Below are 17,717 nucleotides of genomic sequence, written 5' to 3' on the forward strand. Positions count from 1 at the left end.
CACCAGTATTTGCTATTGTTTATTATAACAAGCCCTGATTAGTGATTGACTGGCCTCACCCACTTGCCCTTCCTTTTGGCCTTGGCCCTGACTTGGTGCCTCCATAGAGCAGGACAGTTTCCCTGCTTCATATTTCCTCTTCCTGCCTTTCTGCAACTACAAAGGATGACCCATCAATTAAACAAATGTGGAAAAGGTGCTTCTTATGCCCAGATGGTCATGGCCTGGAGCCCTTTGCCACTGTTCTTGGATCTTGTTCTGAGTAGCAGAACTGTAACATCTGTTGGGATTGCTGGCCTTGCTTTGCTTAGAACAGTTTTTAGTCAAGCAGTATGTATAAAGCCATTTGTCTCTTCCAATGTTTTTTATGACGATCAAATTGAGTTTTTAAACTTTCAGATACTAAGTTCCCCCTTCCCCTCTCCAGACGCCAAAGACCAGTACAGTTTATAGCTTTTTGCCATCTGTTTTTAGAGCAATACTGTATTATAAAGAATTAATATTTCTATTACATGCTTGTCTTTTTTCCATTTTAAGATGTGCACTCAAACATATCTGAACCTAATTTCTTCCTATGAACTTAAGCTGTTTGCGCACAAATATCTTTTACAAAAGAAAAAGGCAGGACTCATGTACTTGTGAAAATAACATTTACCAATCCTCAAAGCAGTAGTGTTTCCTAACAACTTGTTTAGTGTTTTGGTTTGGCACAGAAGACATTCCATTTTGTGTTTTCTTAAATCTGAAATACATGGGTGGAGCCTGGGGAGATCTTACCTGCAGAATTGCTTTATAAAGAATCTGAAAGAAATTACTTGGCATAGCATCAACCTGCTTCACCCAGTAATTCAGTTGCAGCTGCAGGGCTTGCTATACGGGAATGCCTGTAATTGTGTTACTGAGTTTGTTGATATGAAGGGCTAGGCTAATGTGAAATACCCATATTAATGAAGGAAACGTAAGTCCACGGCTTTCCCTCAATTTGCTATTTCCACAACAAGTGGGGAAAACCTTGAAAATTGGGACCAGATTGGATATAGACAAAACTGTCCATAGTAAAAGCAAGCAAAGATGAAGACACTGTGAATGGAATTACTCTTTGTAATGGATTGCTTTTCCATGGGAAGCCAGGCTAAATGTAGACACTGACTTTTTCTTTTATTTGACAAAGCTGATATAATGAGGATGCCTTCTTGTTAAATGAGACTATCATTACCTGTGCTTACCTAAAAGGCAATTATGTGAATTGGATGTTTGAAGTATATAATTTGTGCAAGAATAGTATCTGTAAATACATTTTAATGAACTGTAAAGATATTTAATAAATAAAGTATTTATACAATATGCATGTGTGCTTGGGCCCAGGGTCTTTTAACTCACCATCCCCACTACTGACTCAGCTCCCCCCCCCCCCCATTCTAGGGGAACTTTACTCAGTCTTCAGGTCATCTGAACAAGGTTAATAGTATTTTATGTTGTCCCATAATAATCTGTATTGTTTAATAGCATATGACTTCAGTTTTATTGCTCAAGGGGAAGAATTTATTTCATACTGTCCAAGTAGGAAATAGGTGCAAAACAATAACACCTGAATTTTCTATTATTGCATGCAGTGCGTAGACTTCAAACAACTGTCCCTCAAATCCTGCAGTAATATGGGCTGTCCTTTCAAATGCAGAAGTCAAAACAGAAAATATTGACAAACAATCCATAAGGAATTCCTCTTGCATAAGTTCAACCACAATAAAATGGAATCTCATTGTAACACATTTGTGTCCTTGTACAAGTTCTGCTCATTTTGGGGCTTGTGAAGGACAAGTTGCAGATGGTTATGCAGCTGGTGATTTCTTAAGGTGAGATGCAAAGGGAGACACTGAGCAATAAGCACTGATAGAAAAACCTTACATAATGGGGAAGGCAAAGAACCAAATATTTTTACTGCAAAAAGCAAAAACAGTTTGAGGGTTTGGGGCATGTAGTAAACAAATATGCTAGAGAAATGACCTGAATTTGCTACTTGAACTAGTTGGACTGTTTTTCAGTACAGTGAAATTTCAACAGCAGTTCAGTTCCCATTGTCCTTCATTGTGGGAGTTGAAAGAAAGTGAATCTTAAAGAAAAGCAGACTATGGAGCCGTGTGACTAGTTGCTCTTTGTTAGGTTGCTGTGGGTAACTGCCTGTTACCAGGGCTGAAACGGCCAAATGCATTCTGACTTCACTGCTCTCAAAGGAGTATTGCTGTGACACAACACATGCTTATAAAATGAGGGAGGCTTCTAAGGCATTTAAATTTACTGGCATAATATACTATAAACACTTCAACACTGAGATGTTTTTCTAATAGACTTGAGCTAAAACCAGTTTATTGCTAGTTAATTTTGCACAATTTCGTTTAGAAGGAGCAGGAGAATGAAACTGGATGTATGCCATTTTTGCAACCAGTCATTTGTCTTAAGTTCTCCTGTGTCATAAATCAATCAAACATCAACATTAATGCAATATGTGTGTGTACTAACTGGCTTTGGTTCCCTCTGATATGCTTGGCTTAACTGAGAAGTAAATCTCATAAAATTACAGTTGTGATAACTTGAAGAAAAATTCATCCAAAAGCTTCTAGTTTTTTTAAAAATACAGGCATTTTAAGTGCGTTCAATGCATGCATGACCATGCAAACGTACATTGTCACAACCCAGAAGTGGCTGGAAAGGGGGAATGGTGGTGGAGCGGGCTTACATGCACTCCACAGACACGTGTGGGGGTCAGGAACATAACCCCCATGCAAAACTGCCATCGCCTGCATTATGAAACGGTGGACTACAACAGAATACACAAAAACACCTAAAATGAGCAGAAGCTCAGCTTGCCTGAACGCTGAACATACACACATTCCTTGGCGACCATCGGAGTTGGCAGATTGATACTTTGTCACTACTAAAAAGTTGGGGAGAGTTGTTCATTGCTAAAATCTTCTGTGTCGCTTGCTGTTGCCAAAGTGTGGAATACACGAGTTATATCTTGTTCCTTGGATGAAACTGCCCCAAAGAATAGGGAATGGAACTAGAAAAGGCAATAAAGGAAGTTAACTGCATTGCATCAGCCCAAACCCTTGAAATACTGCACATATATATTAGGGCCAAATGAGATGTGATGGCAGCAGAGCTGAATCTTTAAAGTGGGAAGAGTGGCATGTCTTTAATGTATGGCAGGAGCTGGCAACAAGTTAAACCCTTAATATGCCTGAAATTCTTTCAATATAACTTACTCATTCCATCCAGCTGTATGGGAGGGAGAGACTTCTGTGAACTGTTTCCATTCAAGTTGGTTATTACAAGAACTATGTAACTTAAAAAACTAGTGTCTGCATTTGCTCATTTTTCTCTTCCATCCACATCCCTTTTCCCCTTTATATTGGTGGGCCTGAGCAGAATGAATTGTCTTTTCATCAGTCTTATGTAAGCCCCTCTAGGAATAGTGGGGTTAAAATGCTTTTAATTATAGACTTCTTTTCTCCCATTTTTTTCTGGTGAGATTCCACAACTGGAAATAATATCCACTGGAATAAATAAGGGTGGGGTTTTTGGGGGGGAGAGGGAGGGCAGAAAGGTTCAGCTCTTCCACTCAGCCTCAATTTATCAGCCTGCACTCTAGAGATGTGGCATGCCCCATATTTGGTTGTTCTTCTGTCATGTTCATTTTAGCATTAATGTATACAAATTTTGACCAAGATCCAAAAAGCTACAAGAAGTTCCATGTGTCTGGGCATCCTTTTACTCAGCCCCTCATACCACATGCTATGCTGCCTTTAAAAACAGGTGTGACGTATGTATATGGTTGGGGTCTGTGTGAAGGAACAGTTGACTCCCATGAAGTATCTAAAAGTACCCTTTTCAATCCCAACCTTTTTTTGGCTACCAAAATGGCTGGGTGTAGGAAGAGTCTGCTGAATTCCAAGTAGGTCTAAGTTATTTTTCCTCAATGTAAACAAAAAAGTTAAGCAGCTTAAGGCTTATGGAATAGATAATCTTCCATTATAAACTACAGTTGCTCTTGGGAGGGACAAAATACTGTTTCACGCAGTAATCAATGGGCCCTCTACTATTCAGCTGTTCATCCTACATATCCTGCATATTTTGAAAAGTGGTTTGTGCACCTGTCTCTTTTCTATAGGCTTGGCACATCTTGAGATACCATTGCCAAACTCTGCACCAGGGTTCCTGAACTGGGGGCAGCTGTCTTCCATCAATGCTGGATGCCACTTGATTCATGATGGCAGACCAAAATGTCACTTTAGTGTGACTTACCCCATTTTGGGGCATAGGTCTGGTCACTTCTCAAAATATAATTGCCAAATTCAGCATGACTGTTTCCCAGGTGGGGGGCAGCAGTCTTTGTTGACATTTAAATGCAGGACACCATTTTGAATCAAGATGATGGACCAAAACATGACCTCACCTGATTTTTGGAGTGAAAACACAAATTACACTATCCATTTAAAAATCACAATACTTTGGGGTTTCTAAAAATTCCCAGGCAGCAGCAGGCACTGCCTGCTAGTAATGGAATAAATTTGCATAGGGTGGAACACTTCTGAATGGAGCACTACAAACATATCAAATTACCAATTTAATCCCAACAGAAATGTTGTTTTCCTTTTTGCGAGTGTCAAGCTGACTTCACTTTTACAAACCATTTCTATATGTCTTCAGCTTTACCTTATAATCCAAATCAGGTGGCACTGCTTCTTCCTCTATAATGGTGAAGCCATTTGCTGTAGCTGTGGTTGTTTCTGTCTTGCTAGTGTTTCTGCTGGAGATTCTGGGGTCTTTATTGCTCCTCTTTAGTGCAGGGTTCCTAAAATGCCACAGAATTGAAAGAGTTATGTGCCTTTCCATTCCAGCAAAACAGCTACTCTCTGCAGCATTTGTGACCAGGACCTTTGTCAAGGTGGATCTCATACTGTTTTTGTCAGGCCTCTTCCACTGCTGCCTATTTTTTGCAGCAGTGGAGGATACCCTTAATGTTATGATATGTACCCTTCTCTGGGGCAGAAATAGTACCTCGGGTTAAGAACTTTGCTTCAGGATGAGAACAGAAATCGTGCTCTGGCAGCGCGGCAGCAGCAGGAGGCCCCATTAGCTAAAGTGGTGCTTCAGGTTAAGAACGGACCTCCGGAACGAATTAAGTACTTAACCTGAGGTACCACTGTACAGCCACATACTGCAGTAACAATAATAAAACTAGCACCCACTGCATGGCAGTACTATACCAACTGGTGTAAAACCTGTGACTAACAACAGAAATTAACAGACAAAAAACTATTTCCTCTAAAATAATTCTGTCCTTCAAACTTGAAATGGTTCCATAATTTCCCCTAACTAGCACCCAGTTTCCATGGCTCAGCAAATCTTAACTGTGAGCAAATGTAAAAGCACAAGCTGTATCCTCTCCTGAATTTAAAGAGACCTCAGCTGGCTTCATCTGAAGGCCAAATGACTCGTGACTTTCCATGCCTCTTTGCATCACAACCAGCAGAATTTATTTTAAAGAATATGCTTTGCATCAGTTGGAGGAGCTGATAATCCATGCAATTAGAGAAGGTGCAGGGGAGAGTTCAACCCTTTCTACCTAGGCTGAGGATAATCCCTCAACTATAGCTAGTATCTGCTGGGGGGGGGGGGACACACGCCATTGGTGCCCAAGGGGAATTCCCCTTCCACCACAATGCAACTGCCAGCTTTAGAACTGGGATTTTCCTCAGGACCACAGCAGAGGAGGAATTCCTCCTCCACACCTACTCTGATTCTGTGGGTTATCGGTCTCTCCAATTGATGGAAATGATATTTATTTATTTATTTATTTATTTAAACCCTCTGCCAAAGACTAATGTAACATCAACTGTAGTTTGGTCTTGAAGTCTAGCATTTTGCAAGCATTAAGTTATTTAAAAATCAATTACCTTTTCAGGCATTGCGAAAGCAAAGGCGATTCATGAGACGGTGTCCTGCCTTCAGTATCTGCTAAGGTAGCCAAAACAAAACTGGCTTCTATGAGCATATCCTCAATGCTGAAAACAACTGGCCTATATATGTAAGAATAAGGTTGAGCTGAGAGCTACAGGCGCATATAAGAATAGGCTGAGTATCCATACATCTATACAGAAAAGTGAGGTGGCTACTGATACTGTCCTCTGCTCTTAAAAAGAGTTACTAAAATATTATTTGGCTTCGTCTTGTAGCATTACAGAACACAGTTAATATCCCCCCCCCCCAAAAAAAAACACCAAAACCCAATGAGCTTAAGCACGTTTAGCTGTGTGTTAGATTCTGGGACATGTTTATGTGGTCATATATTCATATCTATTCATATATTCATTATATTTCATAACTTTGATATAAATTTGGTTGTGCATTTATGTGTGAAATGCATGTTCACTGATAGTTTAACAAGTTTAAGCAATCTTAATTACTGTACAAGAGTAGCGATTACGGAAGTTCAAAGGAAAGCTGATACTAAAATGCTATATACCAAAGTACCCATCAACCTACTTTCCAGAAACATCAAGATGAATAGAGACTGGAGCAGTGATGGCTTCTGCAAAAGTCAGAAGTCCCTAAATGCAAGTGAAAGATGTCAATTAGCTCAAATACAACACACTATGGAGGATCAGATTCTTGTTTTACATTTGTGTTACAATGTAACTAGCTATTTTTTTATTACTTGACCATGGGCAACTTGGAGGCTTCCAGCTGACCAATGACAGCAATAGGATGTTAGATTACAAGGATGCTTGGTCTGATCCAGAAGGGCTGTTATGCCTACTGAGCTTAGAGATGCCAGTGTTTGACAGTCATTTCCCCATTATTTCACCACCCGCTATGCCCTTCAGCAAACCACCTAAACAAGACTTTGAAGCAGGTGCCCATGGAAGAGCATAACTGGGACTTCCGGGGTGGCGCCATCGGCAATGGCGGACTCCCTCTGAACTGGAGGGACTAGCTCCGCGGGAAACGGGTCTTCTCCGCTACGGCGAAGCGGGGACCCTTTCAAAAATCACAGGCGGATGAAGCCTGTGACCATGGGACTCGGCGGGCACCTTTAGCGCCCCCCCAACTCGCTAAGGAACCCACTAACGGGCTCCAAAGTGAAGAGGGGGAAGTGGCACGGTGCTGTGAGTCAACTGCTATTTCCGTGGAGCGAAGCTGCATAGCCGTTGCCGGAGAGCGCTGCCTTTTTCCTGGGGCAATTTGGACTCTAAAATAAGCACCCGTGAGTACTTAGACTTTGAACAACTGGACATTAGATGGGGACTTGCGAGCAGAAAGGAATTGGATCTTAAAAATCTATTTCAATTTGGTACAGAACGGGAAGGTCTAAACAGGAAGTCAGCCTTCAGTTCTTCTGTAGACAGAATAAAGCAAAGACAACGTAAACTAGAGCTCAGAAAATCGCTTTTAAAGGATTGGATTTCATCATTTAAAATTGTGGAACCCTCCTTCGACAGCAGGAGAAGAAGGGGGATCTTTTTTTGGACTGTTTAAAGTGAGTTTAAAGTAAAGCAACTTTCCTCCGTCCTGATCCTGGAGCGGGGTGTCAGGACTGACGTTTGAAGTTCATTGACCAGAGACAAACGTTTTTGACAGATAGCTAAAAGAAGAGAAACATAGTGATTTCACTGTTTCCCTTCGCATTTCAAAGGAACAAATATTGACAAAGTATCTCAAAAAGGGAAACTTTGTTGCAAGATCAAATAGAAGTTTTCCCCCTAGAGGGAGACTGTGAAACTGTAACCAACTCCAGGGAGCCGGCAGCTGTTTACAGATTACAATCGTGGGAATAGGCATTTGACCTTGCAGGACAATGTATTCAGAAGCTTTGTTGTGTGCTTTCTACAAAACAAATGCCCTACTGGAACAGTTGCATGAGAAGGTGAATTTGATGACGACTTCGACCAGAAATTTTGAACAGGCAGTGGGAAATTTTGAACAGACAGTGGGAAAATATGTGGAGCCCACCCAGGAATTAAATCAGGAGTGTGTCCTGACAGAACAGGCCCAACAGGAATATGAGTTTTCGGATTTGACAAATGAACTTGGAAAAAGCCAGATTTGGAAAGAAAAAGTTTGGTTTGGCTTGGAAATGGGGGGCTGGATTGACCCCCCTATGCTGGGATGTTTGGACTTTTCAAATCTGGCAATGGGCCGTGAGATGTTTGGGATTGTGGCGGCTCTTAATTTTGGAGGGTCTTTGAAACATGCTTCTAAATACCATATGGAATTCAGTGCTGAATATGGAAAAGGGGCTGATCTGTCAAGAAGGGTTAAAAATATTGCCAAGCTGGAGTTACCACGAGCAGGAGACAAGGGAAAATACAGTTACAAATATGAAAAAGAGCTGCGAAAGGGACATGGAAGAGACTTGAGGGCCTCAGATATAAGGTTGCCAGGTTAATGGGCCAGATCGATGGGATAATAAGGACTGACAAAACCCGGAACCAGGAGGAAGGGACGTTGGATGAAGGTTGGATCTGTTTGTATTTCTTTTTTCTACCATTAGAACTGTTTTATAAAATTGATAAATGTCAGAAAAATGTTGGAATGAAATTACTCGGCTTTAGTAAAGATGTTTAAAGAATTATGAAAGAATATTATGGTTATGAGAAGTTGGTAAGGATAAGATTTAAGTTTTAAGCTTTAAGGTTTATTTTCTTATAGAAAGATAAGATTAAAACTGTTTAGGGTAATGTAATGACAGAATATTATGAAATATGGAAAGGATTTGCTGGGATAATTAATAACTAGGATACAAAGAAAGGGAGGAGGAGGAGGTCAAAGAAAGAAGGTAATGACAGTTGAGGATTCGAGAATAATGAATTTGTTTTTAAATGTTCTTAAATTGTATTTTTTTTTCTGTCTTTTTTTCTTATTTTTGAATTTGTATTCATATGGTTGGAAGGGGTTTTTTTCTACTTTGTTAACTATTTTTATTTTGTATTTTCTTCTGCTTTTATTTTATGTTGTAACACTTTGAAAATTTCAATAAATATTTTATTAAAAAAAAAAAAGGAAGAGCATAACTGTGTAATATTGAGATACATCAAGGAAATATAATTAGCAACATTACCCTTAGCTCTTTAAGGCAAAATGTGACTTCAGTGTCTACTCCAACCTGAAAGTATTCAAATTCTTCTGGATTGATATGTATCTCAGTGTGCATTGCCTTTGCAAAATCTGTTCAAAATCATGACAACGGCAGAAATTAAAAACAATGGAGCCCCAGCCATAACAAATGTATCCAAGCCTTTGAAAATTGAACAATGGTCATTTATAGCGAATATTCGTTCTGATCCAATGTAAGAGAGACATCCAGATACTGGGTGACCTCCTCCTCCTGTTCCCTACCTCCACGGCAGAGCCATGTGATGTGACTTTTAAGACCTAGGCTGGCTCAGCAGGCTTTGCCCCATGACTGAACCAATAACTGAGTAAATAAAGACACTGAAGGAAAAAATGTTAAAGAAACAGAAAATGGGAGCCTCCTATGAGAAGACCTGGCACAGATGGGTGATTGTAACAGAAGTCATTATGTGACAATTTTTATACAGCAAAGCAACCTAAAGGAAGGTTGGCGCTGGATGCCTCCCTCATCCTGGACCAGATGCAACAGGTGCAGAAAGTGACCAATGTCCAGTGAGAGGGAAGCATCCATTTATGGGACTTAACCAATCCTACCTCCTTTTGCAAGAGGGCTGAAGGCAGCTGTTAGTTAAGGGCAGCACCTTTTTTTCTAGGAAAAAAGGTGCCAGAACTGCCCCCTCAGTGCTCCTCCCTCCCTTGTGCACCCCACTGCATGCCCTGCAAGCCCTTCCGCAGTGAGCTGTTGCTGTGCTCACATTTTTATTGTCTTCAGGCAGGTGGCACTGATTGTAACAATGATTTCCAGAGTAGCCACCCTGTTCACCTGCGGCACCACATGTTTTTGGTGGCAGAGGCTGTGAACCATGGGAGAAACAGCCACCACAAGCAAGCCTCTGTCCACAAAAAGCATCCAATTGAAGACAGACTGAGGAAACGAATGGAGGGTGAGGGTTACCTTTTTCTCCCTTGAAAAGTACATATAAAGTCTCTCTTCCAACTTCCTCCTTGAGCTCTTTCTCATTACAGTGGTACCTCGGGTTACATACACTTCAGTTACATACGCTTCAGGTTACAGACTCCGCTAACCCAGAAACAGTACCTCGGGTTAATAACTTTGCTTCAGGATGAGAACAGAAATTGTGCGGCGGCAGCGCAGCAGCAGTGGGGGGCCCCATTAGCTAAAGTGGTGCTTCAGGTTAAGAACAGTTTTAGGTTAAGAACAAATTAAGTACATAACCAGAGATACCACTGTACCTCTTTCAGATATTTTCAAAGCTCAAATTAATTATGCTTCCAGTATTTACCCTAATCCTTTGGAAAAGCAAAGTGTGTACACTGGTGCACTTTATTTCTGTATGGTGGGAATGGGGGGGGGGCGGAGTGGGGATTGAGAAATAGCCAGACAGAGGGGATAGCAACCATGGTATTTGCTCCAAATGCGCCTATGGAACTAAAAAGGTTGACAAACCCCAGATACATAATACATTTATGCCAGCCAGGCAGATATTTCAAAATGGACTCCTTTTTTAGTATACGCGAGCAGAAATAATAGGTTATAACTTAGCTGAAACAGCCTAATGTGGGGAATGTTGATATATTATCAATTTCTGGCATTAATTGACTTCTAGTACTTACTTATTGCTTATTTATTGTTTATAAATAAACAGGAACACAGAATGCAATCACAACTTCACAGATCCTTACTGGGGTTTTTTAAAAGTTACCCTTTCTTCTGTTATTCTGGCATGTTATAAAATTCTGATGGTTACATTAAAAAATACCAACATATTTCTTTGCCATGACTGCTAAATAATAGTTTTAGGTCATATAATGTACAATACACTTTTCCTGATAAAACATTATTGTAGTCTGAACATTCCTAATTATCACTTTATTGACTTATTTCTTAACCATACAATGCAAGTTCAATTCTTACCCATTTCCTCATCAGTGTAAGTCTTGAAACAAACTTTTACTGGAGTTACAGCTACAGTTACTTCATTTTGACAGGTTGGAAAATGAATCAATATATCAGACAGCTGCCTGAGAAGTTTAAAAGGGTAATAGTGTTTCATATTACAAACAGCTCTCTATGCTTTTCATGAGTAATAAAAATTGGCAGCTCAGTCTCACTTAATCCATAGCATATTGCTATTCCCTTTATCTAACTTTGGCCAATTTATTTCCTTGTTCAATCTGTTCTCTTGAGATTGGGGAATCACAATTGTGCTTAAGGCAGGAATGGAGAATCTGAGGGCCTCCAAATATTGTTTGTCTATTCGTCTATATCTATATTTTAAAGATTGTGAAACTCCCTTTCACAGGAGGCTAGGCTGGCCCTGTCAGTTTTCCTTTAGCCTGCAGGCAAACACAGGCCTTTGACCACTAACTGACTATTATGGAAGGGTCTTCTGTGGTTGGGTATTGTACTTTTTGTGTATGGGTGCTTTTAAATAGTTTTAAGTGCTTTCAGTACTTTTTTAAAAAGAGGGTTACTCAGTGCCTTTTTTCTAGAAGAAGTGCCACACTTAACAACAACAAAAAAAGGTGCCGAAACTGCATACCCTTGAGTACCCCCTGAAAAAAAGGACTGGGGTTACTTATGTATTAGTTTAAAAAAAAAATCCTTCCAGTAGTACCTTAGAGACCAACTAAGTTTGATATTGGTATGAGCTTTTGTGTGCATGCACACTTCTTCAGATACTTCTGTTTCGGTGTATCTGAAGAAGTGTGCATGCACACGAAAGCTCATACCAATATCAAACTTAGTTGGTCTCTAAGGTGCTACTGGAAGGAATTTTTTTATTTTGTTTCGGCTACGGCAGACCAACATGGCTACCCACCTGTAATTTAAAATATATATATTTATTGTGTATTTTAGTTGTATCAGTTTTATTTTATGCTTTGAGCTGCCTTGGGTCCTGCACTGGGAGAAAGGCAAGATATAAATAAAATCTATATACTGTGGGAAAGTGGTTTGTGTCTTTCTATGAACATGAGTCAGCTCTTGAGATATCATCACCTAATGTGGCATGAGGGTTTCTGAGGTGGAGGTGGCACTCTCTGTCAATGTTTGGATGCTAGCTGCCATTTGGAATCAAGATGGCAGACCAAAACGTGACTTGGATTGACTTCGTCTGAATTTTGGTGTAACTGGTCCAAACTCACAAACTGCACCATCCATTTTTGAAATCACAACATCATTTAGCTTTTAAAACTACTTGGGCAGCACCAGGCACTCATCACTAGTAATATATTTTAAAATTAGGTGTGCTGGTAGTATGTTAACTCTGTTACCTTGATTGAATCTTCATTGCATTGGGGCACAAATGCTTTGCAAACACAGCTTGCAAAGGTTCACATTCTTGAAAAGCTAAGTTATGAGTTTTCACAACACCTGAGGAGAGAGGATAAGGATGGAAATGAGCAAGCCTGAATATTAGCATTGTAAATCTCCAACAGTTTGACTTCACCCCTGAAGGAGCACTCTTCCACTGGATGCCAACCAATAGTGCCCTCTGGTGGGCACTGGGAGCTCAACAACTTTTTAATAAAAAGTATGTGTAAGGTTCTCTTTGGAGTTAAGAAACAGTATTACTTTGACTAGGCCATTTTGTTACATACTGTATCTCTAACAACAATAATTGATGCAATAACGGAAGCACATCATTTTTTTTCTACAGTGTGGAAAAGATTCATTAGACATACCTCTATAAGACACCCCCTATTTTGGGGGACTCTGATTTAAGAAAATGGGGCAAGATCTATCCGTGTATAAGACGCCCCCCAAATTTTGGACATTATTTTTAAGGGGAAAAACCTAGTCTAATACTGGAAAAATACGGTATTTCCAGAGGTACAGCCATTTTAGTCTGTTGCAGTAAAACGTTTTACAGCTAAAATGTTTTAAGGCTGCTAATGAAATTCTTTTGGCATGCGCTTTGATGGACTTGAGAACACATATTTTTATTATTTACTGTATTAATTTATTTGTACTGGAACCTGAAAACGTATTCTGCGGATATCAGGTGCTGTTTCGGAAAGTTCCAGGTCTAAGAAATGCAAGTCCAAAGTCTGTCAGCAAACAGAACTAAGTTGTGTTATTGTTTGGATCCTGACCTAGATTTTTTTTAAAAAACCTGCCTTTCAGCCCATAAGACTTAAAACATAATGTGCCAACTGTGATAGGAATTTTATGGTCTTAGATATGTGGTAATGTTCATAACCGCACATACATAGATCAGTACAGGAAGACCAACCTGGAACCATTTTGATTCCTAAACTGGCCAAATGTTTTCTCTGCAAGGTCAAAATGGAAAAGCCTCCCTATTGTCTTTTCCTTCACAAATCCTGTCTTAAGGGCATGTCTGTGTTTGAATAAGGGTGTGAGCCTTATCATTACAAAAGACTGGCCATTCTCCTCAGGCAATCCAATCAAGTAACCTGCCAGACAGGAAATAAACAAGCGACAGGAGAAAAACAACATGCAAATGTTCTGTTTTAGACCGCCTTTTCTGTGATGTATCTGAGGGGTGGTCTTAGGTTACACCCCTTCTGTGATGTATGTATAATGTTTCTGGGGGTGGTCTTGATCTACAGGATGGGAATTTCAAAAGTCTTTATAAGCCCTTGCACAGCATTTTTGTGGGTCCTCCTCCTTTCCTGCGTGTGAGGGGAGCACGCTGTTGCAAAAGATCAATAAAGATCAAGCTTACTAGCTGCTTTGCTTCTCAATATTCTCTGGTTGGCCTCTGTTATTTTCTCCTACCAATAGGGAACCTATGTAAGGACTCTATATGGGCTCTTGGATACCCCATAAGGGAAAAGGGCATATTTTTATTTACAACACAACTACTGACCTACCATGTTTGCAGAAAAGCTGAAAAACAACATGGCAGTCATTAAAGTTTGTATAGATGTTGCATTTCTCTATGTTCCTTTCCACTGTGTTTAAGCACCGGAATATAGGCAGGACAGCCTGAAATTTTTAAAAAAGAAATAATTAATGGAGAGATCAGAGCAGAACTAGCCCTTAAAAACAAGATTATATATGGTAAAAAGTTTGGCTACTAGCATATAAATAAACAGGATTAAATAAAAGTTCATTAGGAAGTACATAAGGAAGACCTAGATGGGTGTGCTAGTTTTGGATGCAACTGTTTGTTATTGTGTGCTAATAATGTTGGGAAACAAAATACATTTTTCAAACATTCTAACAGCTTCAATAGAAACAATTTATTACTGGAAGAAAAACTACATGAAGTTCAAAAACTATTTTTAGTGGAAAGTTGTGTTTTGTCAAATCCCACCAACACACCACAATACATAAAATAGAACTGTGGTTTTGTGGTATAAAATAGTATAGATTTTCTCATCCACTGAGACTTACCTTTATTACTAGTTTGTATGCAAGGTGTGTGTGATTTTTATTCAAACCCAATTCAGGCGTATTTCTACAGGAATAGTGATGAAAGAAGATGGATGAAAAAAAGACACAGGCATAGGCTGACTGGGAAGAATTCACCGACCTGAGGGAAAGCTATGAATAGACAAAATCAGCATGAAACCACAACTTGAAATAACAAACAAACAAAACGTTTATCCTATGGTAGTATTTAGGGCATTAGGTGTTATTGTTATTAAAAACTCTCTTAAGCATCTTAAATTTTCTAGACACTGCAGATACTGAGGACCCTTTGCATCTGTAGATCTTTGTAGCTATGCGTATATATATGATATGTGTAAGTTTGCACTTAATATTAATTTTAAACACCATTAGATAATATTTAATTAATATTTATTATCATTATTTGTATATGTATATGCAATTTGTATATGTAGATAATAAACACCATGCTTTTAACCTTGCTATCCCTTACACCTGGAATTTACTGACACAACAGGTGTGTGATGCTGCTTCTCATACTTCAAATCTCTACTCAAACCCATCTTTTTTCTTTGTACCCTACATAGCAATCCTCCTGGAATTCCTCCTGGCTATTGCTATTCCTAGGATGCCTTGGCAGGAGGATCCCTGGCTCTAAAGATGTTTCAAATAATGCTATATTTTTGGGGGGAGATATTTTATTCTTGTATTCCATTGTACCGTATTGTGTTGTATTTTTTCAGTTTGTTTTAAGTTGGTATACTATATGTACACATTGTATTTCCTGTTTTGTAAACTATTTTGTAAGACTGTCTTAAGTAGTATATAAATATATTAAATAAATAAGTTTAATTCCATATTCATTTTTTCAAAATTTTGAATGTTTACTTACTCCTTTTTCAGTAGGATCAAACCAAAATTCATCACTGATACGTGCTATGGCATGTATGGCCCTTCCAAATACTGTAGAGGAGATTTTAAAAGATGCATTAGTGTTTTCACATTTCAATATGCAATGCAATCTTATATGTGTTGGTTCAGAAGTAGACCCAACCGTAAGTAGACCTACTGACTTGCTGGGAATAAGTCATTTTGAGCAAAACAGGACTTACTTCTGAATTGATCATTAGCTATATAAGAAACCCAAAATAAATTAGGGTCATTAAGAGAAAGCACCTGAATCAGAAACAAACAAAAAGGAGAAAAACGGGGATTTATACCCAATTGTGTGCTATTATGGAGCAGAAGGAGTGAGAAACACTCATTTCCCCATTAGAACTCTTAATGAAAGCATTCAGCCTGTTCATTTTAATTCCCAGCATGTGCATCCTTTATAAGCTTGCCCTCCCATACTCTACAAAGTCAGGAAACTGAAATATTGGCATCAACAACTGAGGCGATAATTAAAAGGCTGGAATTTTGATTGGAAGTTCAAGAATAGGAGGTAGTTTTTAGCCTGGATCATTTAATTTGGAGCAGAAAGATGTGAGCATCTGCAACCAATATTTAAACAGGCTCCAGGACCTTCCTCTGCAGCCCCATTTTTTTGATTCAAAATGGAAGTTTAATTACCACTTCACAGCAGGGGCATCCATCTCATAATTTGTACTGATTTGTTAGTCCCTGCGACACGACTGAGGTCATTTGTGTCTATTTACTTAATTTCTCGCCGCTACTAGTATCATTTAAAGCTTCAATTGACATGGCTCAAGACATTCTTACAAATGCTTTAGTGTGATTAACTCTTGGTTCAACCCGATACATAGCAATGTTATACCATGTATCCAAAATATAGTAACATGGCAAAATATGCATGTTATGTATATGTGTTTGTGTGTTGGTTAGTTGTTGGCATCCGGCTATTTTCGCAGCACCTTTAGCATAACCAAAGTGACCTTCCCAAGGAGGGGAGTCCTTAAATGGCCAAGGACTTGAGACAGTATATAAAATATGTATTTTAACACCAATGGCTTGATGTAGATGTCGGCCTCTGCCTATGACTTGTTCTGAATATACGGGCGAGTAAAATTCAGCACCAGCGACAAATGCCACACAACAGGCAATGCAAAAAATAGCATATATTGGAAAGAAATGCCGTAGTAAGGGCAAATGACTAGCTGGTTGTATTTCGGTCCCTTCTTTCTACTCAGGGGCTCTATGGCAGGCATTCAACTCTTCAAATTTTAATAAAATAAATATTTAACACCGTAACTGATCCAGTATGAGGTGATTTGAAATTAACTTTCTATAAACAAGACATGCTCTCTTAAAATTTACAAAAGCAAACTACTGCGTAAATGAAAAGTGCCTCAAAGGGTTTCTGGCTTATGCTATTATTCTCTGCCTGCCTTGTGCGGTTTTTAATACGTTGGACTTTACATGTCAGGAGCGGTATTATTCATAATTGCCTCAGCTTGAAACTCTACACCCATTTTAGGGCGGGGGAACTCGGTCTGGCTAAACTTTTACTTTTTTTATTTTTATTTTTCGCATCTAAGCAGCTGAAGGGTCCAAAAGCGGAAACGTGGGAGAATAGCGTGGGATTTAATCGACATTGTTTCTGCGGCGTCTCGTGAGGCCCGCGGGATAAGAGTCTGAGGGACCCCAAAGGATGACTATTGTTAACGTTCGCAATTTCTGTCACCATCCGGGGCGGCGCTACCTCGAACACCCGCAGCCCCGAAGCCGCACTTCATGGCGAGGCGACGGCGGCCACCGCAAAAAGCGGAGCAAAAGCGCCTTCCCCGCCTCGCCTCACGAGCCGCCCGCAAAAAAGGCGGGAAAACCACTCTGAGGGAAGACGGAGCCAGAAAAAACGGGGAAGGCGTAGAGGTCACGAGGTGGGCGACAGCCATCTCACTTCCGGCTCTCATTCCGACGACGACGCAGTTGGAGGAATAGCCGCCCACTCCGCCTCTTACATGATGCCCTCCGGGCCACCTGCTGCTTTCTCATTGGCAGGTGCGCAACTGGGAACCGAAAGTGTCTATCGGTCCTCTTTGCGGAACCTGCCTCCCTTTGGCCTCGCCAGCGCCCGGATGTAGGACCTCCCCCTTTCTCTTTCTTTCCCCCCGCCCACCTTTGCCTATTTTTGATTCGGAAACGAACGGGCCCCGCCTCTTCGGCTCTGACTGGCAGCGGCCTCCGCAAACCGTCCTGAGTCTTTGCTTGTGGTTGTTTTTTTGCGCGTGCGCTT

The 17,717-nt window shown here is 40.0% G+C and overlaps 1 protein-coding gene across 9 annotated transcripts; it reads right to left on the reverse strand.

The window, feature by feature from the left end:
* Nucleotides 1-636: 636 nt before the first annotated feature.
* On the reverse strand, nucleotides 637-17,593 carry RAD9B (RAD9 checkpoint clamp component B). 9 transcript variants are annotated; one of them, XM_081017496.1, is made up of 11 exons: nucleotides 17,382-17,593; nucleotides 15,414-15,484; nucleotides 14,525-14,588; nucleotides 13,999-14,113; nucleotides 12,433-12,532; nucleotides 11,072-11,178; nucleotides 9,122-9,228; nucleotides 6,547-6,611; nucleotides 5,958-6,080; nucleotides 4,714-4,852; nucleotides 637-3,058 (listed from the first exon to the last, which is right to left on the reverse strand). In XM_081017496.1, exons 2-11 carry the CDS (start codon nucleotides 15,443-15,445, stop codon nucleotides 2,933-2,935), a joined length of 978 nt encoding a protein of 325 aa, XP_080873622.1. In that variant the 5' UTR covers nucleotides 15,446-15,484; nucleotides 17,382-17,593; the 3' UTR covers nucleotides 637-2,932. The 9 variants fall into 9 exon arrangements, with proteins under 9 accessions (XP_080873622.1, XP_080873618.1, XP_080873616.1 ...); XM_081017492.1 differs by having other exon boundaries at nucleotides 14,525-14,674; XM_081017490.1 differs by lacking the exon at nucleotides 17,382-17,593 and adding an exon at nucleotides 17,166-17,364 and having other exon boundaries at nucleotides 14,525-14,674.
* Between the last annotated feature and the right edge of the window lie 124 nt (nucleotides 17,594-17,717).

The sequence above is a fragment of the Podarcis pityusensis genome, assembly GCF_964106645.2.
Source record: "Podarcis pityusensis genome assembly, chromosome: 8".
Classification (NCBI taxonomy): Eukaryota; Metazoa; Chordata; class Lepidosauria; order Squamata; family Lacertidae; genus Podarcis; species Podarcis pityusensis.

Excerpts from the sequence above, each read along its gene's own strand:
- RAD9B (XM_081017490.1), bottom strand. The coding sequence starts at position 17,217 with ATGAAGTGCGGCTTCGGGGCTGCGGGTGTTCGAGGTAGCGCCGCCCCG. Across the intron at positions 14,675-15,413 it reads TTGATCCTACTGAAAAAGGA|CTTTCCCTCAGGTCGGTGAA; the intron begins GTAAGTAAACAT and ends GTCTATTCATAG. Across the intron at positions 11,179-12,432 it reads GCAATGAAGATTCAATCAAG|GCAGCTGTCTGATATATTGA; the intron begins GTAACAGAGTTA and ends TAAACTTCTCAG.